The sequence below is a fragment of the Physella acuta genome, unplaced genomic scaffold (assembly GCF_028476545.2).
Source record: "Physella acuta isolate Inbredline_101_S28 unplaced genomic scaffold, ASM2847654v3 ptg000211l, whole genome shotgun sequence".
NCBI classification, from domain to species: Eukaryota; Metazoa; Mollusca; class Gastropoda; family Physidae; genus Physella; species Physella acuta.
In genome coordinates, this window is record NW_026731730.1 from 387707 (window position 1) to 413769 (window position 26063).

A 26063-nucleotide genomic window follows, 5' to 3' on the forward strand; every position below is an offset into this window, starting at 1 on the left:
TCAACCTAGGATCAGACACCATGTTTTATACGTGTGTTTGAGATTTTAATAACAGTGTTTCGCTTCATTCAACATAGGATCAGACATCATGTTTTATACGTGTGTTTGAGATTTTAATGACAGTGTTTCGCTTCATTCAACATAGGATCAGACATCATGTTTTATACGTGTGTTTGAGATTTTAATGACACTGTTTCGCTTCATTCAACATAGGATCAGACATCATGTTTTATACGTGTGTTTGAGATTTTAATGACAGTGTTTCGCTTCATTCAACATAGGATCAGACATCATGTTTTATACGTGTGTTTGAGATTTTAATGACAGTGTTTCGCTTCATTCAACATAGGATCAGACATCATGTTTTATACGTGTGTTTGAGATTTTAATAACAGTGTTTCATTTCTTTCAACATAGGATCAGACATCATGTTTTATACGTGTGTTTGAGATTTTAATAACAGTGTTTCGCTTCATTCAACATAGCATCAGACATCATGTTTTTATACGTGTGTTTGAGATTTTAATGACACACTGTTTCGCTTCATTCAACATTGCATCAGACATCATGTTTTATACGTGTGTTTGAGATTTTAATAACAGTGTTTCGTTTCATTCAACATAGGATCAGACATCATGTTTTATACGTGTGTTTGAGATTTTAATGACACAGTGTTTCGCTTCATTCAACATAGGATCAGACATCATGTTTTACACGTGTGTTATAGGATCAGACATCATGTTTTATACGTGTGTTATAGGATCAGACATCATGTTTTATACGTGTGTTATAGGATCAGACATCATGTTTTATACGTGTGTTTGAGATTTTAATGACACGGTGTTTCATTTCTTTCAACATAGGATCAGACATCATGTTTTATACGTGTGTTTGAGATTTTAATAACAGTGTTTCGTTTCATTCAACATAGGATCAGGCATCATGTTTTATACGTGTGTTTGAGATTTTAATGACAGTGTTTCGCTTCATTCAACATAGCATCAGACATCATGTTTTATACGTGTGTTTGAGATTTTAATAACAGTGTTTCGCTTCATTCAACATAGGATCAGACATCATGTTTTATACGTGTGTTTGAGATTTTAATGACACACTGTTTCGCTTCATTCAACATAGCATCAGACATCATGTTTTATACGTGTGTTTGAGATTTTTTAATAACAGTGTTTCATTTCATTCAACATAGGATCAGACATCATGTTTTATACGTGTGTTTGAGATTTTAATGACACACTGTTTCGCTTCATTCAACATAGCATCAGACATCATGTTTTATACGTGTGTTTGAGATTTTTTAATAACAGTGTTTCATTTCATTCAACATAGGATCAGACATCATGTTGTATACGTGTGTTTGAGATTTTAATGACAGTGTTTCGCTTCATTCAACATAGGATCAGACATCATGTTTTATACGTGTGTTTGAGATTTTAATGACTCACTGTTTCGCTTCATTCAACATAGGATCAGGCATCATGTTTTATACGTGTGTTTGAGATTTTAATGACACAGTGTTTCATTTCTTTCAACATAGGCGTGTATTTATTAACAAACATAAACACCCCCATCTAAGATTAGGCCTACACTCACACATTCTTAGAACTTGCAGCTTAACAAAGCTTGCACGCTTTTATACATTATTTTATAGCCAAATCTATGGCAGAGCTGAATGTTAAATATGTCATTCTCATTGTGTTATTCAACGGTTTATATAAGCGTTTGTACTTTATAGAAGTGAGTTGGTAAATATGCCTAGTACTTACATCCATGTGCGCTAGCTCGCACACTTGAGAGAACACGTACACTTGAGAGTACACGTACACTTACACACACACAACACAATAATTAGATGCATAGACATATTTTTCAACGGCTTTTTGTTTGCAATGGGGTTTTTGTTTATCGAATTCGTCTTGCAGACTCTCTTTCATACGGCCTATATAGCTTTGTATCTGCTTTGACCTTTCCGTTCTTCGTCATTCGTACAACAGAATTTTAGTGGTGTAGGTGGGTCCTTTGTCAGGGTCAGTGTTTTATCAGTCAATATTTTTTCAATGTCGGTCTTATCAGACTTCGATAAGTTATCGGTTACTTTGTTCTTAACCGTTGGCAAAGACAGCAATAAATATATTTCTTTTGCGAAAGAAAAAAAAATTAAAACGCAAAAACTTATTTCATTTTCTCCAAATTATATTTAGAAATTATGGATTTTAATAACATTAAATTGAGAATATTATTATTTACTCTAGATCGCACAGACTTGAAAATAAAATACAACTCCATTTTTCTGGTGTTTTAAAAGAAAAGTTGGACGTTTATTTATTTTTTTCCAAGCCTCGGTTACGTGGGTACTATAAATAGCTTTGATGCGTCGCACATCATCGCTGAATATTGAGAAGGATTAAATTGATTATCCTTTACATTTTCAAAGTAACAGTTTTATCATATCTATAAATAACATGTCCGAACAAACATACACACACACATAAATATATAAAATTATATATATATATATATATATATATATATATATATATATATATATATATATATATATCCGCACACACATATATTTTAATATATATATGTATAAATTATGATCTGAAATAAAATAACAAATTTCAAAGCTTGTCATAGTGTCTTTTTTAAATTTCACCACGTATTTTAAAACAAAATTAATTAAACACACTTAATGTATTGTACATTGTTGTTTCAATGTCCCTAGTTATCATATAATCTGTGACGCCTTACCTTGCTAAACCGTCGCCCTGACGAAATAATTTAACACAACAATAATGTTCACCAAAGCCCCTTACACCACGTAAGACCCCAACTTTGATAAGGCCATTCAACAACAGAATAGTCAGTTATTTTTTGCTACAGGAAAAACCCTGAAGTGTATTCCGTTTAAATTCTTGGAACTGCATCAGTGATTTCAGTTTTGGATTCCATTATCTAAACTAACTGTAAGAAAGGACGTGTTTCCAGGATCTTCTTCACGGTTTGATAATAGAGTTATCAAGTACGACATTTTTAGATCGTGACGTAAGTTGTACGACGTAGCATTGGTTTCGATATCGTTCTGTTGGGTGCGACTTATAGATTCTAGTTAGAAATATCTTTTCTTCAGTGGAAAACATACAAGGCAATGAATTAGTTGCGAATCTAAAATAGGATTGAGGGGTCGATCTTTCCTGGTAGCGGTGATTAGATACAATCTACTTGTCAGTCGGTGATTAGCTGCAAGGTGCAGAGGCGTAGCGAAGGGGGGGGGCTGCGGACCGCACCGGGTGACACCATTTAGGGGGGTGACACCAAGGCAAAAATAGCAAAATATAAAGAGAAAAATGATAATTCCACTTAAGTGATTAATTCGACTGTTAAATAGTCTTTTAAGAGGTGCAAATTCGAAAATCGAAAGTTTGTCCCCAGGACTCTAGGGGGTGTCACCATTAAGTGCCGCACCGGGTGACACCCGACCTCGCTACGCCACTGGCTAGGTGTAATAGCGTTGTAGGTTTCTGATATTAAAATCGTTCACTGTTCGTTTTAGGGGTCGTTTATAAATGACGTTACAGACTTTGAAGACTATGTGTAACGAGGGGGATAGGGTTAGAGCCAGTGTGACGTCACACTGTCTTAATCCCACGGTATTGATTCACATGCATTTTTTTAATGTTTTATAAAAATAAACTTACTAAGAATTCTTACATAGATTGCCATACTTCTAACAGAATGCGTACTTTTATGTAAGTTGTCTAATGGTTGCCTAATATATCGTTGTTCTAATTAAAATGTCATGCAATTTGACATTGTATGTTGTTGACAGCCGTCTTTGTGAATTCGTCAATAGTGCGATCTGACAAAAGGTGGGAGAAATGCCAAGCAAAGGGTAAGGCAGGGGTATCAGTGTACTGCTTGTTATTCTTCTAAGTTTCTCAAGTAGGGCAGTCAAAATAAAACTGTAAACTCAGTTTTGTACGATTTTAAAAATATGTAATGGGCCTTTCTGAAAATCTCGAGATTATTCTCGAATGTGTCCATTGTGGAAAAGGACTGTCTCCTTTACTTTACACGTATGTGTTAAATATGTTACTTTCCCTTTATTCTCCTAATTCGATAACTATTTTTTTCTATTAAAACCTTTTTTAGCTACTCAGTCGACTAGGCAATAAGAATATATAATATTTATACCTTCCCGCCAATTTTGATCCATTAAATTGCTCAACACATTACCGTTTTGCTCAGCTCAAGATATTTCACATTCAAAGGGAAATAAACGAGTAAATCTGGAGCCAAGCAGGGTTTCAGAGTTGTCTCCTATTATTTAGTTTTAACCCGTTTTATATTATTACGCTGTTTATTACATTTTCTTATTATACTTCTATCTTTCTTGTAATACTTAGCTTGGATTTCTATAATTACTTCTGTTGAACGTGTTACAGTCTGACGTCACAGTGCAGGTGTTGGCTGATGCCAAGGCGTAGTATCTCGGGAAGCGATACGAAGGACGGTCTGTCAACTTTGATGTGACAGGATGCAGGTGGCTTATTAAAATCGGACTGTACGACAGAAGCGGCGTAATTAAAAGTCTGATGTAACGATTAGAATCGATTACAATTACGATTATGATAGGACCGAATATGAGTACGATTATGAAGGGGAGATAAGGAAGGCGACGGCTGAGCTCGAGGTCTCTCAGGAAGTCTCTCAGGAAGTCTCTCAGAAGGTCTCTCTCAGTCAGTCAGTCCGTCAGTCAGTCTGTGTGGCAGTATCAAGTTGGTTATATTGTGTTAAGAAGGACGTTAGACATGTGTATTCCGTTAGATGAAGCCTAGTGAGGACTGTTGGGGGTCCGTTGATTCAGACTATTATTGTGAAACATCTCTCTTGATTCATTATATTATTGTGAAGCATTCTTTGATTCATGTAATAAAAGGATCAATAATGAACCTGCATCTTCGAGTATCTATGCTGTGGTCAATGTTGTGTGGAATGAGTGGTTAGACTCGGGAAGGTCACATTTGGCGTTGTCGGCAGGATAGCCAGAGACTCGTTACATTTGGCGTTGTCGGCAGGATAGACTCGGGGACTCGTTACATTTGGCTCTGCGAGCAGGATAAGTCTCGTTACATTTGGCGCTGCGATCAGGATGAATTCAACGAGACTTGCCGCTTTAGGCACCCATAGTCAACCTAGTTCATAACTGTGTTTAGTGTGTGTGTGAATTCGGACATTCAGGAACAGTGAAAATTGAGGAACGAGGAAAAAAATTTTCATACACACACGGTAAGAAAGAACTCTTTTTTTTTTACTAAAGGAATAAAATGTCTACTCTGGACGAGAAGCAGACCCATATTGTGGTCCTGCCCAGAGAGTCCCACATTAACAAATTTTACGGGGACGGTGATCCAACTTTAACCAACAGGTTCAGTGAGGAGGTCAAAGCGGCCTGGGCCTCGAGAAACATGTCACCAGAGGAAAGATTAAGACTGCTGATGGGCAGTATAGGAGAGACGGTTAGGGCAGAGGTCAAATGCCACGATAAAACCGTCCAATCAGATCCAGATAAGGTGCTGGATCTAATTATGGAGACCTTTGGGGAGAGACGGTCGGGATCGCAACTGCTATCGGGGTTCGTAGGCTTAAAGCAGAGAATGGCGGAGAGTGTGATGGAGTATTCACACCGAATAAACAGGGCCTTTGATTCGGTAAAGGGCAAAACACCTGACATTGATGTACGCCTACGGAGGGACCAGTTCATCGAGGGGCTAGCAACCCCGATCTTAAGGAGAGAGTTGAAAGAGGAGGTCCACAAAGACCCGCAGTTGACCTTCCTTCAGGTTAGGAACTCAGCGATCCGCAGGTCCGAGGATCAGGACCAATCGAACTGTTCGGTGGACAAAGTCTCTGTGCCGGAACAGAAACAATCCCCACCCACGGGGACCGGCACGGTGGAAACCATGATGGCTCAACTGTTGGCCCACCTGGATAAGGTTAACCAAAGATTGGAGAGGTTAGAAAGCAGGTCAACAGCTGAGAATCAGGAAAAGAACGGGACAAAACAGAGACAGGTTGGACGGCCGCGACCCGCCGGTCCATCACTCCGGTGGACGGCTGACGGTCGACCAATTTGTTTGTCCTGTTCACAACCCGGACATATGGCACGGTACTGCCAGGGAAACGGTCGTCCTCTGTAAGGCAGGGCCAGGCTACAGAGGGGCGAGGTTATGGCCCAAGAAGCAAAATGATGGGAGTCTGTCCCGAAATGGTGATTACGATTGGGGACATCGCGGTGAAGGCAATTGTGGATACAGGCTCCCAGGTGACGACAATCACGGAAAATTTTTACACCAAATGGATGAAAGGAAAAGACCATAGGTTGAGGTCTGACACATGCATGCGCCTGACGGCAGCTAATGGACTAACCATTCCATACTGTGGTTATTTTCTGGCGGATGTCGTGGTGGCGGGACATAGGTTGAAGCAGGTTGGGGTGTTCGTTACGAAACACAACCTAGAGACAAATGTGTCAAATATACCTTGCCTGTTGGGCATGAATATTCTTGGCCAGTTGCCAGAATTTCTTACAAATATTGTCGGATCGACCACACCAGGTCGGGGATCCAAGTTGGCCAGGTTTGCCAAGACCAGAGGAAGGATATCAGTCCCGGCAAACACGGTCAAGGCAATCACATTACAAATTGGGGATAGAAGCGTGAATGGTGATGTGATGATAGAACCATGTGGCGCCGCACTGAGGGCAGGCGTCGTGTTACTGCGGACATACACATCAGCGGAAAATGGACTAGTTCAAGGACTAGTGGCAAATGTTTTGGATGAGGAAATTTTTATACCGCCTAATACTCTGGTAGGAGTACCACAGAACGTCGAGGTACAAAAGTCGGCACAGTGCATCGAACTGAGCAATACCAGCAGTAATGAAGTAACAGTTAGGTCGGTCAATGTGACGGCCGAGGTGAAGAAAGAGGATGGCCGATCATATACATTACCGGAAACTGAGGACCCAAAACTAAATGAATTGCTGAATAAGTACAGGGATATATTTGCATCGTACGAGGGTGATTTGGGTTACACGGAAGTAATAAAACACCAGATACCCTTACTACAAGACAAGCCGGTGGCGCAACCTTATCGAAGATTACCACCGAGTCACTACTCTGCGGTGAAGGCACACCTGAACGATCTACTAAAAAAGGGAATTATTACAACCAGCACTAGCCCGTATGCGGCACCGATAGTAGTGGTAAAAAAGAAGTCAGGGGAGATAAGACTGTGTTGTGATTACCGGAAATTGAACAATATCACAAGAAGGGATGCATTCCCCTTGCCTCGTATTGATGAATGTCTTGATGCGTTGGGGGGAGCAAGATTTTTTTCTACCTTGGATTTGGCTAGTGGCTACCACCAAGTGGCCATGCACCCCAACGATCAACATAAAACTGCATTTATTTCTCCACTGGGACTGTACGAGTGGACCCGTATGCCGTTTGGTCTAACTAATGCACCTGCTACATTCCAGCGAGTAATGCAGAGTGCTATGAGTGACTTTCTATTTCAAATAATGTTGGTGTACTTGGATGATATACTAGTTTATTCAAAAACTTGGGAGGACCATCTAGAAAGATTAGAACAAGTGTTTCTCCGTCTTAGGGAGATAGGAGTAAAGCTGAACCCAGACAAATGCTGCTTCGGTCTGAAATCGGTACATTTCTTGGGTTACGTGATTTCGTCGGATGGCATCGCCACTGACCCAGATAAAATTGCAGCCGTTAAAGAATGGAAACAGCCAACAACTACGGTAGAGGTCAGATCATTCTTGGGCTTTGCTTCCTATTATAGAAAATTTGTGCCTGGTTTTGCAAAAATTGCCGCACCATTGCATGACTTGGTAAACAAAATGACAAAGAAACACAGTAAGGAGAAAAAGAAAGGTAAAACACAACGGATAGGTGAATTATGGACTGAGGAATGCCTGAACTCGTTTAAGCTATTGAAAAAGGCTTTGACAGAGGCGCCGATATTAGGATACGCAGACTTTGACAAACCATTTCGGCTAGAAATTGACGCCAGCTCTAAAGGTCTGGGAGCTGTGCTATCACAACAACAAAAGCAAGGTTTCAGGGTTATTGCTTATGCCAGTCGAGCTCTGAAGGAATCAGAGAAGAACACGACAAATTACAGCGCCATGAAACTAGAACTTTTGACATTAAAATGGGCTGTGACGGAAAAATTCAGGGACTATCTATTAGGTGCTAAATGTGTGGTATACACTGACAATAACCCCTTGAGTCACCTAAAGACAGCAAAGTTGGGATCCATCGAACAGCGATGGGCAGCAGAATTGGCACTCTTTGACCTAGAGATAAAATATCGCCCGGGGCGGTCCAATGGCAATGCGGACGCCTTATCAAGGAATCCTTACGAGAGACCGGGCGATGAGGAAGAAACGCTGACAGGAATATGTGAGGTCAGAGCGTCAACAGATATCCCTCACGGGGTGCAAGTGAGGCAGAACGGACAGACCGGGGTGGAGCACATATCCACAGAGCCCGGACATATGGACATTAGTGATTTTAATTGCCTTAATCACAAAGAGATAAGAAATGCCCAGAGAACGGATAGTGGCTTACAGCCGCTGTTGAAACACGTCCAGGAACACAAATTCCCAGGAAGAAGGGAAAGAGAACAATTTGGTCGAGAAACAAAGAAAATACTGAGTCAGTGGGACCGTCTCAGTATAAAGGATGGTGTTCTCATGCGGAGAATTCATGACCAAATTGATGGGACAATACACCAGGTGGTGGTGCCTGGACAATTACGAGAAGAAGTGCTAAGGTTGGCACATGACAGGGCAGGACACCAGGGTCAGGACAGGACGCACAAAATATTACGACGGAGGTGTTACTGGCCCAATATGGAAATGGAGGTCAAACGCCATTGTGAGGCTTGTGTGAGGTGTCAGCATGCGAAAATGCCAGTTGTCAAAATGAGACAGCCATCGGGACACCTATTAGCGACAAAACCACTAGAGATTGTGGCTATGGACTTTACGTCGTTGGAGCAATCATCGGATGGGACGGAACATGTGTTGGTAATGACTGATGTTTTCACCAAATGGACTGTGGCGGTGCCCACACGAGATCAGACTGCCAAAACAGTGGCAAAGGTCTTAATAGAACATTGGTTCATCAAATATGGCATACCAAGACAATTACACTCTGACCAAGGAAGGGCCTTCGAGTCAGAAGTAATTAACCAACTGTGCAGCCACTACGGGATCAACAAATCTAGAACAACCACATTTAATCCGAAAGGAAACGGACAGTGCGAGCGGTTCAACCGCAGCATGCATGATTTGCTGCGTACTCTAGAACCTGAACAGAAAAAACGTTGGCCTGATTTTCTCCCAGAGTGGGTATATCTATACAACTGCACACCCCATGCCACAACCGGCTTTTCGCCATACATGTTGCTGTTCGGACGGGAGGCTCGACTCCCCCTTGACTTGTTCCTAGGAAAAAAGGAGAGTATGACTGGCTCATACACTGCACTGGAATATGTGAATGAACATATGAGACGAATTAGAGAAATGTACAGGGTAGTACAGGAAAGACTAGAACATGAAGCACGGCGAAGGGAACCGCCGGTACAGACAAAGGACCCGCCACTCAAACTGAACGACAGGGTATTACTGCGTAGCCACCCGTTAGGCAGAAACAAAATCCACGACCTCTGGGGACAGGAGATATGGCAAGTCGTGGAGATGCCTAAAGTAGCAGGTGGCCCCTTTAAGATAAGACCCATCGATCACACCAAACCGGATCGGTGGGCGAATATTGCTCAATTAAAGAAATATTGTCATAGTCAAGGAGAGCAGTTACACACAAGGAAACCCAAGACAATTAGGGAACCGGAAACTATAACGGAAATTCTCATACCCATCCCGGAACCATGTCACCATCAACAGAACAACAGCGACACACAAGGGGAGGATACCGGCAACAAGGAGGATCCCGGTCCCTCCAAAAGCAGAGAGACAGTAGACCATCAGATAAGTGGTCCGCGGAGAAGTTTGAGAAACAGAAAGAATACGAAATTTTTTGTCAGCAACCATCAATTCGTTCATGGTCGCGCTGGTATGAAAACAGACTGTTCAAAAAGTCATAAAAGTGAACTGGTGAAGGCACCAGACGAAAAAAGGTGGATGTGAATTCTAGAACTGTTTTGTGTCTGAGGAAGATGATGTAGACACATTGGATATGTGAAATAGGGATAACTGTCAATCTTATACGAATGTGACGACATTGACAGTGAGTGGAACAATGGATTTTTTTTTACGGTGGTGCGATGGACTTTGAAGGACTGCACCTGCCAAGCGTTGTTTGTGGTTGATAACACACAAAAAAAGGCAGGGGTGGATGTAACTAGGGGAAGTTACCAAGAGACATAACGTGTTACAGTCTGACGTCACAGTGCAGGTGTTGGCTGATGCCAAGGCGTAGTATCTCGGGAAGCGATACGAAGGACGGTCTGTCAACTTTGATGTGACAGGATGCAGGTGGCTTATTAAAATCGGACTGTACGACAGAAGCGGCGTAATTAAAAGTCTGATGTAACGATTAGAATCGATTACAATTACGATTATGATAGGACCGAATATGAGTACGATTATGAAGGGGAGATAAGGAAGGCGACGGCTGAGCTCGAGGTCTCTCAGGAAGTCTCTCAGGAAGTCTCTCAGAAGGTCTCTCTCAGTCAGTCAGTCCGTCAGTCAGTCTGTGTGGCAGTATCAAGTTGGTTATATTGTGTTAAGAAGGACGTTAGACATGTGTATTCCGTTAGATGAAGCCTAGTGAGGACTGTTGGGGGTCCGTTGATTCAGACTATTATTGTGAAACATCTCTCTTGATTCATTATATTATTGTGAAGCATTCTTTGATTCATGTAATAAAAGGATCAATAATGAACCTGCATCTTCGAGTATCTATGCTGTGGTCAATGTTGTGTGGAATGAGTGGTTAGACTCGGGAAGGTCACATTTGGCGTTGTCGGCAGGATAGCCAGAGACTCGTTACATTTGGCGTTGTCGGCAGGATAGACTCGGGGACTCGTTACATTTGGCGTTGTCGGCAGGATAAGTCTCGTTACATATATATATATATATATATATATATATATATATATATATATATATATATATATATATATATATATATATATATATATATATACTAGCCGTCCCAGCCAGGCTCTGGTCTCTGGAAAAAACCTTTCTGTTAAGGACCATTACCTGTATAAATACCATTCAGGGGAGGCAACCTTCAATTTAATTAATAAAAATTACAGAAGTATGCATAAAATGCAAACAAAATAAAACAATAAATTATTTCTACTCGTGTATTGCGTTTCTAGTAAAATAAAATAACATACAATGTAGAAAATATAGGTTTTTATAATTTTTGTATTTTCGAAAGAGTTTTTTTTACAAAATGTTATGATTTTAAACTTGAGCGAAATTGGTTGTGTTTTTTTTTTATAAAAAAAAATATTTCTGTTTACTGTAGTGGTGTTAAAATCTTCTTCGTGTGTATTTTTTCAATCAAAAAAAAAAAAAAAAAAAAAAAAAATTACTTCAGACTAACTCTAACCATTTCGAAAGTTAAAACGGCCAAATTTACCAATGCACAGCTCACTGAACAGATAATAGACCTAGAATCTAAATTTGTAAATCTAATTTACAACAGGCGGTTCGACAAATATAGCACATTAACGAGCACGCTATAAATAGTAACACCTCCGCAGGTAGATTCCATGGCACAGCCCTTGACGCCCGGGTCGCCCAAACCCAACCCACACATCCACCTCTCTCACGCCTGACCTGCCACGGCGACCCCCACCTCCCCCGCCCCAATTACCACACTCCCCCCGCACTTTCTCACTGCTCATTACACCAACCTCCCCATGACCTCAACCCTCACATCACATCGATTATTCCATTATTTATTGTTTTTTTTTTCATGTGTTTATTCGCTTCCTGTCATTTTGTCCCGTTATGAAGTGTTTCAATTTTGTATCACACTTCGAAGATTTAGTTATTTCCACTATGTATGTTTTGGTACATTAACCCCCCCCCCCCCCCGTCAATCAACCCCCGGACAAAAAAATGACCAAAACCTAAGCATCCACCTCAGCCTAGAACTTAACACAAAACCAAAACAAACTCTAGCCCTAACCCTAACCCTAACCTCAACCTCAACCTCAACCTCAACCTCAACCTCAACCTCAACCTCAACCTCAACCTCAACCTCAACCTCAACCTCAACCTCAACCTCAACTTCAACCTTAACCTTAACCTTAACCTTAACCCCTACCCTAACCCTAACCCTAACCCTAACCCTAACCCTAACCCTAACCCTAACCCTAGCCCTAACCCTAACCCTAACCCTAACCCTAACCTAGCCCCAACCCTAACACTAGCCCTAGCTGTACCTTAAGCTGTGTCCGTGGGCGGGGGGGGGGTACTATTCTACTGGGCGGGGGGTAATTGGCAGTGGGTAATTGACAGGGGGGTAATTACTCCGGGGGGTAATGTCGGGGAAAAATATCCGTGAGGGGGTAATTGACGGCGGGGGGAATGCCCTGTTCCCGTATGTTTATATAAGGTTTTACTGACATTATTCTGTTGCGATTTCGTACATCGGCCTTTATCCTAATTTGCATAATATAAGACTAATGGAGAATAATTTTGGCATACAACTTCAGGACATCTACAGTATCATTTTCCAAACATGAAATATATTTTTGATACAAATCCTGAGGTTGAGTCGGAAGGAATTAAGAAGGAATTTTAATTATTAATTAAACATCTAATTAAGTAAAATTTTATGTCCCCGGTTGCATTGTCATCGGGTCTTGATAAGTTTGAGGGAAATTGGTTGGTTAGATGTAGTCGAAATTTTGCTCGCCAGTTTCGATCAATGACGACAGACAAAAGCACGACAGACAGAAGAAGTTGGTTAAATACAAGTTTTTAAAAACATAATTGTTTTGACTTCTAAATTGGTGTGTTTAGTTACTTAATTAAATACCCAAAACAATAATTATGTGTAGTGCAAACAAAAGTCATACAAAAACAAACAATCAGGTTTTATAATCACATGTGTTTTACTGGCTCAGCACACAATTTTTAAAATATTTCGTTGACCTTTCGATAGTCTAAGTCTAACACGATTGAAGTCATTAAGATAAAAATAATAAACTAAATTCTGATTGGCTCTTCAATGTCGCAACCCAGAAAGGTCACGGTGACCTTGTAAGATAAACGTTTGCACCAAGGTCGGGACCTTGAGCTGCTTGATGCTGTCAGCCAACGGCCGGTGTCCAACAGATTTGAGAACCGTTAGACGGCACCACTGCTTCAAGGACAACGAGGGAGCCAGATCTTGGATGAGTCCTTGATAAATCCGTTTTAATTTACCTGACAGCTGTCGTCTGCTTGACTGATACGGTTTGCTTAGTTTGGTCCCGGTGTGTAGTGTGTCCGAACACGCACCGTCACGTTCAGGTTGGTCACGGTCCATTACCTCCAGCTGAAGGATGAGTCCAAAGCTAACAAGTTCCCGAGCTAGGATGAGTCGGGACGTGTTGTGAAAATCATCCGCTTTCGTCACCGGTTCTAAAAGTTTAGACAAAGGGGTCTGTCTGCAGTGGTTGACCGCGTTAAACTCGGCATCCCGAATTAACAACGTGAGCACCGCCGCCCTGTTGCAGTAAGCACACGCCACGTGCAGGGGCGTGCTGCCCTGGATCGCGTCCCTCGCGTTGACGTCACAGCCCAGGTCTAACAGCCGTGCGATGACGTCACTGCCGCTGGTAGAAGCGGCGAGATGCAGGGTTGTCTTGCCGTGGGGCGCGGGCCGTGTCACGTCTGCTCCCAGAGAAATGAGGGCGTCCATCGCGTCCACCTTCCCGCCGTGGATGGCCCTGTGGAGATGGAGCTTTCCTGCGTGGCTTGAGTTAGGGCTCCCGGCCCCAGATCTCATCTGTAAAAAGTAAATGAGTTATGATCAGTTTCTTTCAGTCCCCCCCTCCCACCTAACGAAATATAATTTATATAGAAAATATACACTTTTATAAGTGTCCGCTGGAAATATTTCTTTGTACTAATTAGCATTAGATTAGTTGAAAATTCATTAATTATTTTATATTGGAAGACTTCTGGGACTTATCAATTAGCTGATCTGCCTCTGAGTAGGCCCTATGTCTACATCAAAGTATTATGAAAGAGTAAGATTCTATAGGTAGTGGCGTAGTTAGGGGAGGGATGGTGGGGCGTCCGTCCCGGTGCCGAAAATAGGTTGCGCCAAATAGGGTAAAATAAAAAGCTTTTTTGCGCTGTATTACTGTGGAAATAGAGAAAATAGAAAGCTGCCTGACTCTGGGACTGTCTTCTACATTACTTATTTGATACGGAAAACAACTATTTACAGTAATTGGTAGGATAAGTATTTTTTCGTCAACGTGAATAAATAAATATAGGGGGCGCAAAATTTATGGTTCAACCGGGCGCCAAAATGGATTTCTACGCCTCTGTCTATAGGGCAGTAATTCGTCTTTGCCTTTAGTAAAGCTGCATGGAATATTGTTTGCATTCCGCCTTTAGTTAAACAGTGTGGTGTGGTATTTATTTCGTTTATTATTTTTTTAAATGTTGCGAAAATAAATGCAACATACAAGGCAATAAGAATAGTATAAAAAAAGAAACGTCGTGTTTTGAAAATGGTGACAGAACTTTAAGCTACTCACCAGCAGTGTTAGTACCTCTATCCTGTTGTGATCGATGCACAAAACTGCAAGATAATTATAGAAAATCTCGTCATCTTCGCTGGACTTTAAAACGTCCAGCAACTTTCTCACGATGTCCACACGGTTATTCTTTACGGCTTCTGTCATGGCAGACTTGGCTGCCCTCAGACAGCTGATGTTGATTCCAGGCAGCATTCAGACAGCTGATGTATTCATTGGGGCCTTGAGACAGCTATGTTGATTCGTTTAGAGCTTTCAGACAGCGAACGTTGATTCGTTGAAACCTTCAGACAGCTTATGTTGATTCCAGGCAGCATTCAGACAGCTGATGTATTCATTGGGGCATTTAGACAGATATGTTGATTCGTTTGGAGCTTTCAGACAGCTAATGTTGATTCCTCGAAGCCTTCAACAACTGATTTTCATTCGTTAAAGCCTTCAGACAGCCGATGTTGATTTATTGAATCCCTTAGACAGCTGATGTTGTTAACTGAAACGAAACGCATCAAGGTCCAATACAAATAATGAAGTATTAAATCCTGACGTTTAGAATTTACACGCTCTTTGTAGTCTGAACGTAATTTAAAATCAACAGTTTGTTATATTTCAACACATTATGGAATCTACTGTATCCTAACATTTACCTAACCTTGTCTTGTATGTAATGACTATCCTTCCTAAACGTCACATTAAAAAATCCTAAAATATTCTTACGCAAGGTTTCAAACACTTTCACACAACTTAACCAGCCGTCTCTTCCCTGCCCCAACCAGTAGTGGCGCGGTGCTTGTAATCAGACGTGAAATCTGATTTCTTTCAAACGTTGAGAGCAGCCGATCACAGGTTTCCGGGTTGTGACCTTGTACTTGACGCGGCACCCAGGTAAGAACTCAGGTAAGCGTGGAGGATTTAACGATTCACCATTCCATGTCCCTTGCCAGGAAGTGTTTGTATAGATATGTAGACTAGCAGGACACGATATATACTGTGTTTAGTGCTTTATGGCCTTTCCTAAACATAGATCAATAAAATGTTTATACAAGGTGCTAAGTAAAGGGCCTTATAAATCATCTATTTCTTGCCTATATGCCAGTCTCTGGGTTTTATCAATGGTGTACGTCTGACTTAATGAAATAATAAACATTCAATGACGTTATATAATGTATATATATATATATATATATATATATATATATATATATATATATATATATATATATATATATATATATATATATATATATATATATATATATATAATATCAGATCGCCTTTTCATGCGTATAGTCTATAAACCAACGTTTAAACAGCTGCATTATTGCGCATACTCGAGTCTTTTATGGCATGTCGATAAACTGTAGACCAGGTGTACAAATAAAAAACTGATTTGTCATTGATATTTAAACTTTATTGATCGGTACTTGAAAATGTTAAGAGCGAATACGCAATAAAAAACATGTTTAACTTTAATAATCAATACCTAAGAAAGGAAGTAAAAAAGGTAAGGTAATTAAGTTAGACCTCATACGTTTTGTTTTGACTATGGTTACTTTTACCCAGGTAGCCAAATTGATAATAGATTTTAAACTTCACTTCGGTTTTCTTTTATAAATTAGTTAAATAATAATAGTCAAAATTCATAAATGTAATATTAATTCAAAACGAAAGTAAGACCTTAAAGTTCAATAAACACACGAGCTTAAAATAGCTCAGTGGAAACATTGATCTCTCTTTGTGAATCCACCTTATTAGTTATCGATTAAAGCGCTTTAAATTAATATTTCAATTCGTAGATCGATTTCTCCACCTGTCACCGATACAGCGTAACACACTTTTTGTTTTTTAATCTGAACCAACTTTTCACGCCTTTAGATCAAATCACGTATAGAGAGATACCGTGTTGATACTGAGAGATTTACCTGGGCTGACCTGGCATGATACTGAGAGATTTACCTGGGCTGACCTAGCATAATCCTGAGAGATTTACCTTGGAGTACCTGGCACAGATCAATACCTTAAAACGTGCCCGACTAGTCCCGATAACAAAAAGTCAAAAATACGAGATTACACGACAGATTACGTGAGATTAGCACCGACTTCAATTGAAATCACTGCAGCTGATAGATTGAAATATTGCAGTTCAATTTCTTTTTATCATTTTTAAAAGTTAATGCTGGCTGGCCTAATGTAAGACCTTGAAGCAGAAAGGAAAAAAAGATGGTATTCATCTGTAGGCAGATTGAGAAAATGGTACAGGATAGAGGACTCGGGAGATCTTTGGTTGGCGACCCATTCCCCAACAGGGGTGACAAACAGTGGTGAATATGAGTAGGCCTACATATAAAAGAACTGATTATCAATTTTAGTCGACTTCCTGAATATTACAAAACTCATTTTGTTAAAACTTTTAACAGCTAATAGTATTAAAGATATGTGCTAAATGCAAGGGGAAAAGTTGAACGGTTGTTAATTTGTGTGTGTAATAAAGTATATTGAAATCTAACTATTTAAGAAATGATGATGTATCAATTAAAGTTTGACGAATCCGGACAAATGATTCTTAACTTAAGATATTGTCCCTATTTAGTAATTTGCGCAGTTTAAATATGTTCTACCACCAGCCTTGTTACGAATGACAAATCACTGATGGGTTTTACGATTTTCTATATATGAAAATCCGAATGCAAAGCCTGACCGGAACGGCAAGTTATAAAATTTTGTATTACTTGTTACCTCTTAATGGCTAAAACACCTATCTTACTTACGTTTCCTATTTAATCCAGCAATTAGTGCATGAAGTGTTAACAAAATAAGTAACATAAATAATAATCCTAATACGTGTTTGTTTTCGTTTTACTGAACATTGTTTAAAAAATTCAAAATGATATAGGCCTAGAAAATGTTATTGTAATAGATGTTGAGTGCTTTTCATTATGATAGTAATGGCAGGAATTTATTTATTTTTGTTGTCATTGAACATACCACAGATTATTTATCCTAAATGATTTTTAGATCATACAAGAAATGCTCGCCATGTTGCTAGATTTAAAATTTATACCTATAATATTTTATTACATTTATCCTGTTGACTGAATGCTTTTATAAAAAAAAATACAACAAATCAAAACAGTAAGAATAGATTTATTCAAACCTTTTAGTCAGCAATACCAAAATTTTATTCACACGTGAATTTTAAGCATTAGTGTCACTTTATTGATAATTTTAATTTCAAATTTAATGTACAGAAAGTGTTTTTATATTACCATCCACCTATATCTGGTAAAAGTTCAGTGAAAAATTGAAATGACAGAAGATTGAATTTTTTTAACTCTACATAATGTTGAAATGGAATGATTTCTCCATCACCAGATTTTGAAGGGCAGATAACGTAAAACACGAATCCGAATGGTTTTCTCTGGCATTGTCAGCCCCTGAGTTAAGCAACAAGTTCCTGATTTCTGAATTAGTGGAAAGAGAAAATGCCGTGTGGCCATCTCTATCATTCAGATTCACGTCTGCACCATTGGTCAGCAGAAGTTGGACAGCTGACACGTTCCCGCGTTTTGCAGCGATCATGAGAGCCGTAGTACCAGGCTTGTGGATTGGCTTGACGTAGTTGACGTCTGCACCGTGTTGAAGTAAAATGTCCATACACTCGAGACAGTTTGCCTCGGTGGCCAAAATTAGGGCCGTCTTACCATCAAAATCGCTGATTTTATTGACATCACAGCCCGACTTGACTAAAGTGAGAACTGAAGATGATTTTTTCAGCTGGGCAGCAAGCATCAATGGAGTGTATCCCCAACGGTCGGCTCCATTGATATGGGCGCCATATTTGATCAAAAGTTTGATGACGTACGTGTATCCACCAACAGCAGCGTGGATTAACGGTCTCAGGCCGTATCTGTCGTCCTTGGCATTCACATCCGCGCCTTTTTTCACCAGATGCGTCACGATGGCATCCCTGTTGGACGAAGCGGCGAGAGAAAGCGGGGCGTAACCGTCCGAACATTTTTGGTTGACGTCCACGCCGCTGTTGATGATGAGTTTAATCACCTGAGTATCGGTCAGCTGGTCGGAGTTCCATTTATCCATGCCGATGACCGGATGTGTGACGAGTCCGGCTTTGAGAGCGACGTGCAGCGGGCTGTCCTCTTTGTGTTTTAGAGCGTGTTTGGTCGTAGCCCCGCATCGAAGGAGCAACTCCACAACATGCACGTTGTTGGACACAATAGCGGCTTTCAAGGGAGTTAACCCATCATCATACACAGCATTCACATCGGCGCCTTGTTGGATAAATAAAGAAACAATCTGCTCGTGTCCTTTCAGGGCTGCGCGAATCAACGACACGTTGACGAGTTTTCTGCCGCTGTAGGTCACCGTGTTGATCTTCTGGACTAAAATTGCCGAGACAACTGTAGAGTCACCGCTGTCTATGGCCGAGATCAAATTTTTCTTGACTGTCTTCATCTCCTCTCTCCAGTTTATTTGAGGACTTTCACTGCTGATGAAAATTTAATTAATTAATGGAATTTTTTATATAGTTTTGTCTAGTTATACATATATTTATTTCTCGTTTAAATATTAATATAATCAAATATTAATATAATCTAAGGTAAATTAAGTTTTTATTTTAAGTAATTTTTATGATTACCGATTTTTTAAACTTCACGATTGTATATGTTTGCTATAAGTGATAATTAATTAAGTAGTTTAAAAATAGTACTTGCGAATTTTGTGAACTTTGTTTTGAAAATTTTAATTAAAGATTATGTTACAGAGAAATGACTACTGTTTTTATATGTTATGTACATATTTGTCTAACGCTTCTAAAATTAAACACAATTTCTTACGATATTTTTTTTAAAGAAAAACACCATATACTTTGAACTAAGATATTTAAAACTTATGATAAATAACTTATAAACAATATTTTCATTTTATAAGTCTAAAAACAAGAATGGGTGGGAAAACTAATTCAAAACAATATCAGCCTAGCGCCCGTTGTATTTTTTTCTCAGCGGGCAAAAATTGCTAGTTAAATAATATTGGCTGTGTTTTATGTACATTATTAAAATAATTTGATATCTTTCAAATATATTTAAATTAAAAAAAGGAAATTAAATGTCCGTGCTAATTTTAATATTAAAAAAAATGCTAAATGGACATAGTTACGTCCAAACAGATAAAGCACAAGAACTTTCGAGAACATATCATGCACTCTATCGCGTGACCGCGGCATCACATGACTTCAACTACTCACCTTCCAGGTGAACCATGCTCAATTTTATATCCTGAAGACCTGGGTGGTGTAGATACAGCTGTCGTGTTGTCCATCTCTCACCAACACTAGAACCCTGAGACGTAAGAGAGAAGTGTCAGGTTACTGGAGCTAAAGATTCGTGGTTTTTTTTAAATTATATAATGATAGGGAAATAATTTTGAGATATTTTAACTAAAACTGTAGTGTTCACTGATAAAAACTGCATCTAATAAATATTGTGAAAACCTGAACGTATTTTGTTGAGAGTATTGAGTATTGTCATTGATTAGTTCAGAAAATAATGTTTGTATAATATTTAACATCTTTATAAGCAAGTTTTAAAAAGCACAAAATGACTAAAAAACTTTAGCTAATAGATCTAGATCTAGTATGTAAACGTTAAAAGCGTTGATAATTCTAATATTATCTATACATTTTGCAAATTAATTTTATTTTTACAATATTTTGGTGTTCTAATTTTTAGATCGTAGGCATTATATACAAGGTGTATAGGACCCTATCTTAAGAATACAACAAATTTTTTTAATGAGAAAAAAAAAAGAAAAAAATTAAACGCTAAATTACTGAATCAGTGGCTTTGTTAGGTGAACATTTGATTACGCGATGAATAGATTCCCTTTATGTATTGGGAATTTGTTAAGTATTTCCCTTTCTGTCCCATTTTCTAAATAAAACTAATTTAAATATAATTTAACTCGGGTCGCTTTTATAATAAACAAAAGAAAACCCCTTAACGTGTTACTCTTTGTAATCAAATATTATTTTTCAAATTATATTTCGATTATATCATCTAGAGTCTAGAGACCTGGGAATAATCCCGTCATTGAAGAAAGGGGGGGGGGTGGAGGACTGAAGTCAGCACGAGAACAGTTATTTGAATAGTTTTTTTTCGTGGATTTTGATATGGTTTGAATCCACATTTAAAAAAAAGGAGAAAATTTTGTGTTAATTTAAAAAAAAAACAATTCAATTTAGAAATGAAATTAAGTTTCTCTTAAATTTCAAAGAAATTTTGTTTTGACATTTAATTTACCAATGTAGTAACAGTAGCCTGATTTAAATTTTAGTGTTATTAGTTATCTCCCGTTCTCTATAAATAAGACAATTAATTTATAAAGACAATATAAAGAAAGACAACTAAGTTATTGCTTGTTGGAGGCACGAGTTATTCCGCTTTTAACAATCCCTGGCGGTAATGCGGCATTATATATCCCCACATACTGGTGCTCATACCGACCTGGGCTGTATTTAATTTTTTAATAAGCCAGCTGTTGTACTTCATTAAACTTTCTGTATTAATTAAAATGCTTGGTAAGTTCAGGTTGTCTAAACCATGCACAATTTAAGCATGTTATTCTTGGCTTTTTTGTATAGCAAGGTAGATATATTTTTACTGGAAGGTAAAATTCTTTATAAGTTAAATAACGCCGGCGTGTAAAATACACATATTGCACATATATAGATCACGAAAATATCTTGTGCTGACCATAAATAATAATTGCTTTATCCTGAGGTTGATTTAATTCATCTGATCTCTACACAATAATTACTAAATACAACACGCTAATTGATTTTAATTCTGGTTTTAATGTCAAGCAAATCTCTATAATACTAGCGTTCTCTGCTATATTTTGAGGCTATTATGGGACATATCCAATGTGCAGAAATGATCGATGAAGACGGTACGTCATAGAGGGAGTAAGCAATTCCAATAATTATTAGACTAATCAATTAATCTTCATTCTTAAGTAAGGTATAATTGTACTGTAAAACAAAACTTACCTTTAATATTACTACTAATCCAGTTGAAGAAAGATTTCAGATAATCCCCAGTGCACCATCAACAACGTTGTAATTTGGTGTTGTGAGCTGTGTCAAATCTTATATAGTCTGTCGTTCAGTCATGGGTATGTCAAGGTTTAAGGTCCGTCTACAACCATGACGACATGAGTCAAATTGTCTAGGATCTGAATACCCCACCACCTGATGTTACATTGGGTCTAAATGCCTCACCACTGATGATCTATTGAGCGTGTAGGTGCTTACACCTGGTGATCTATGCAAGGTATTTACACGTCGTATCAACAAGCTCGTCTCGGCTTACATCAGGCGGGCGATAACAATAGCTGACCGGGGTGGGGTGGGTCAGGAGGACGGGGCACTGGTCTACTGACCACAGGTAGGTCACTGTAGTGAACCCCCGCGCTAATCATGTGTGACACGGGGTCTCGGAGCCACCCGGCCAGTGAAAGGTCAGCCGGACAATGAATGGTGGCAGAGTGGACAACTGACCCAGGGATGGGGGTGAGGGGGTGGCTGCCCTCGGGGCTACATCAACAAATAGAGATAGCGACACACTGTACAACAATATTTGGTGTGAACAAGCTTAATTGGCTTCTAAATGTCTGATAAGTTCTAGCTATCGTGGCCTAGATTTAGTTATAGGGGGATATTGTATATATATATATATATATATATATATATATATATATATATATATATATATATATATATATATATATATATATATATATATATATATATATATATATATATATACTTTTGGTGTAATCAGCTATATATGAGGAAAGTGGGTAAATCGTATCCTGTGTGGAAAAAAAATATTTAAAAACTTCAAGTCGAAAACAGTTTACTTTTACTTCGAAGCAATCTTTAATATTAAAGAGACCATAATAGCATGGTTTGAATGCAGAGGCGTAGCGACCCTTCCCGGCGCCCGGGGATAAACCTTTCGATTTGCACCCACCCCCTCAAGATTTCGATTTGCACCCCTCCCTCAAACTTTCGATTTCCACCCCCCTCAACCTATCAATTTATTTTTCCAACCCATTTTGGCGCCCCCTAAGGTCGGCGCCCCTGGACATATGTCCCCCCCCCCCCTCGCTACGCTACTGTTTGAATGTGTAATTATTTTTAAAAATGAAGAAGAGGATAGTAATTAAGACAAAAATTAATTACAAAATTGTACTAAAACTCAGCACAGGAGTCCAATTAGTACCAATAGTTAAGAAAAAAAAGCATCAAAGGGTGCAAGGATAATATGTTTAGAACTTGAGTGCTAATTTATTTACGGCATCTGGTCATTGTATAAACTTGTTGAATTAAAATATTTAGATATCGTCATTCTGAGTTCACTGACTTGAAAGGGGTGGCGAGGGCCGGGTGGGTAGGGGCCGTGTGGTGAATTTCTGGGGGACACATCATTTTAGACCAGCCTCGTTTTGAGGTTCAATAGATGGCAAGTGTCAACGCTCCCCCCCCCCCCCCCTTTATTTTACACCTTTGTAATAAAAGTCATTTAATAGGCGGGGCGGAATGGGAGGGGGTGGGGGAGGGGATAAACGTTTTGCTCAGCAGTCTATTATAGTTTCTTAGTTAATAAAGTGGAAAAGTGGGGGGGGGGGGGGGAGAGAGAGAGAGACAGCCAAGCAATCTACTCGTTCAATTTTTTGATCAAGTCAATTAACCTAACAATACATTTTTAATTTCCGTCAGGCGTCTAGTCGAAACTTGCCTTAATCGTAATTTGATCCCCCCACCCCCCCCCCCCTTCCCTTAGTGATTACTGTCTAATGACTATATGACTGATGCGGCTAGTCGAAACTAGCATCAATCGTAATTTGATCATGACTCCAGTAGTGACTACTGTCTAATGACTATATGACTTTAATATGCAGTAGGTTTGTTACACGAACTGAATGGAGAGAAAACATATAATCTGTAAATTAGTAGTTTGCTTGTAGAAGAATGCCATTGAAAACACACTTTATGTATGGACGTATGGTTGAATGTACGTGTTTATCAGTAGACCTTGGCCTGAAATCTAAAGTTGTGTCTGATATTTCTTCGTGTCAAGAATTTGGACGTGTCTGCTGTTTGTTCATTAGGTGATTAGATCCATGTCGGTTTGTTTGCATTGGTGGTTTGTTTTGACACGTCTCTATTCATGTCAATGTAGGGTATTTCTTGCACGTCGCTATTTATGTCAGTTTGGGGTACTTTTGGCACGTCGATATTTAAGTCAGTGTCGGTTTATTTGCATTAGAGGCTTGTTTCGGTACGTCGCTTTTTAAATAAGTATGGGGCAGTTTTGGTAGGCCCTACGCTGCTATTTATGTCATTATGAGATGGTTTTAGTACGTCACTATTTATTTTAAAAAAACATTGGCTATATCTCTGGAGAAGTAATCATAGCAGCTGATGTGTTGGAGAAACTATCAAATACTGATCATAAAATGTGTTTTCTTTCTTTTTTAAGACAGAGTTATATGACTTTACTTATTTCTTTGCTCGCTCCCGCCTTTATCATATCTAAACTACATATCATAATGACATAATGACTTTCGGAGATGTCTATCACTGGTCCCCTCTGTCTCGCCACAATCTGGTTAACAAAAGCCATGTTTGTAAGGGAAGACACGAGTGGTAGGCCTGTAGTAAATCTGACAAAAGCCATGTTTGTAAGGGAAGACACGAGTGGTAGGCCTGTAGTAAATCTGACAAAAGCCATGTTTGTAAGGGAAGACATGAGTGGTAGGCCTGTAGTAAATCTGACAAAAGCCATGTTTGTAAGGGAAGACACGATTGGTAAGCCTGTAGTAAATCTGACAAAAGCCATGTTTGTAAGGGAAGACATGAGTGGTAAGCCTGTAGTAAATCTGACAAAAGCCATGTTTGTAAGGGGAGACACGAGTGGTAGGCTTGTAGTAAATCTGACAAAAGCCATGTTTGTAAGGGAAGACATGAGTGGTAGGCCTGTAGTAAATCTGACAAAAGCCATGTTTGTAAGGGAAGACACGATTGGTAAGCCTGTAGTAAATCTGACAAAAGCCATGTTTGTAAGGGAAGACATGAGTGGTAAGCCTGTAGTAAATCTGACAAAAGCCATGTTTGTAAGGGGAGACACGAGTGGTAGGCTTGTAGTAAATCTGACAAAAGCCATGTTTGTAAGGTAACACATGAGTGGTAGGCCTGTAGTAAATCTGACAAAAGCCATGTTTGTAAGGGAAGACATGAGTGGTAGGCGTGTAGTAAATCTGACAAAAGCCAAGTTTGTAAGGGAAGACATGAGTGGTAGGCCTGTAGTAAATCTGACAAAAGCCATGTTTGTAAGGGAAGACATGAGTGGTAGGCGTGTAGTAAATCTGACAAAAGCCATGTTTGTAAGGGAAGACATGAGTGGTAAGCCTGTAGTAAATCTGACAAAACCCATGTTTGTAAGGGAAGACATGAGTGGTAGGCGTGTAGTAAATCTGACAAAAGCCATGTTTGTAAGGTAACACATGAGTGGTAGGCCTGTAGTAAATCTGACAAAAGCCATGTTTGTAAGGGAAGACATGATTGGTAGGCGTGTAGTAAATCTGACAAAAGCCATGTTTGTAAGGGAAGACATGAGTGGTAAGCCTGTAGTAAATCTGACAAAAGCCATGTTTGTAAGGGAAGACATGAGTGGTAGGCCTGTAGTACATGTGACAAAAGCCATGTTTGTAAGGGAAGACATGAGTGGTAGGCCTGTAGTAAATCTGACAAAACCCATGTTTGTAAGGGAAGATACGAGTGGTAAGCTTGTAGAAAATCTGACAAAAGCCATGTTTGTAAGGGAAGACATGAGTGGTAGACCTGTAGTAAATCTGACAAAAGCCATGTTTGTAAGGGAAGACACGAGTGGTAAGCCTGTAGTAAATCTGACAAAAGCCATGTTTGTAAGGGAAGATACGAGTGGTAAGCTTGTAGAAAATCTGACAAAAGCCATGTTTGTAAGGGAAGACATGAGTGGTAGGCCTGTAGTAAATCTGACAAAAGCCATGTTTGTAAGGGAAGACATGAGTGGTAGGCCTGTAGTAAATCTGACAAAAGCCATGTTTGTAAGGGAAGACATGAGTGGAAGGCCTGTAGTAAATGTGACAAA

General features: G+C 39.3%; 2 protein-coding genes across 2 annotated transcripts; both read right to left on the reverse strand.

Moving 5' to 3' along the window:
* Positions 1–13322: 13322 nt before the first annotated feature.
* LOC131937497 (ankyrin repeat and EF-hand domain-containing protein 1-like) lies at positions 13323–14087 on the reverse strand. The gene has a single exon (XM_059294979.1). The coding sequence runs from the start codon at positions 14085–14087 to the stop codon at positions 13323–13325; it is 765 nt and encodes a 254-aa protein (XP_059150962.1).
* Positions 14088–18092: 4005 nt separating this feature from the next.
* On the reverse strand, positions 18093–19320 carry LOC131937498 (putative ankyrin repeat protein RF_0381). The gene has a single exon (XM_059294980.1). It carries the CDS (start codon positions 19318–19320, stop codon positions 18181–18183), a length of 1140 nt encoding a protein of 379 aa, XP_059150963.1. The 3' UTR covers positions 18093–18180.
* Positions 19321–26063: the final 6743 nt, after the last annotated feature.

Excerpts from the sequence above, each read along its gene's own strand:
- LOC131937498 (XM_059294980.1), bottom strand. The coding sequence starts at position 19,320 with ATGAAGACAGTCAAGAAAAATTTGATCTCGGCCATAGACAGCGGTGAC.
- LOC131937497 (XM_059294979.1), bottom strand. The coding sequence starts at position 14,087 with ATGAGATCTGGGGCCGGGAGCCCTAACTCAAGCCACGCAGGAAAGCTC.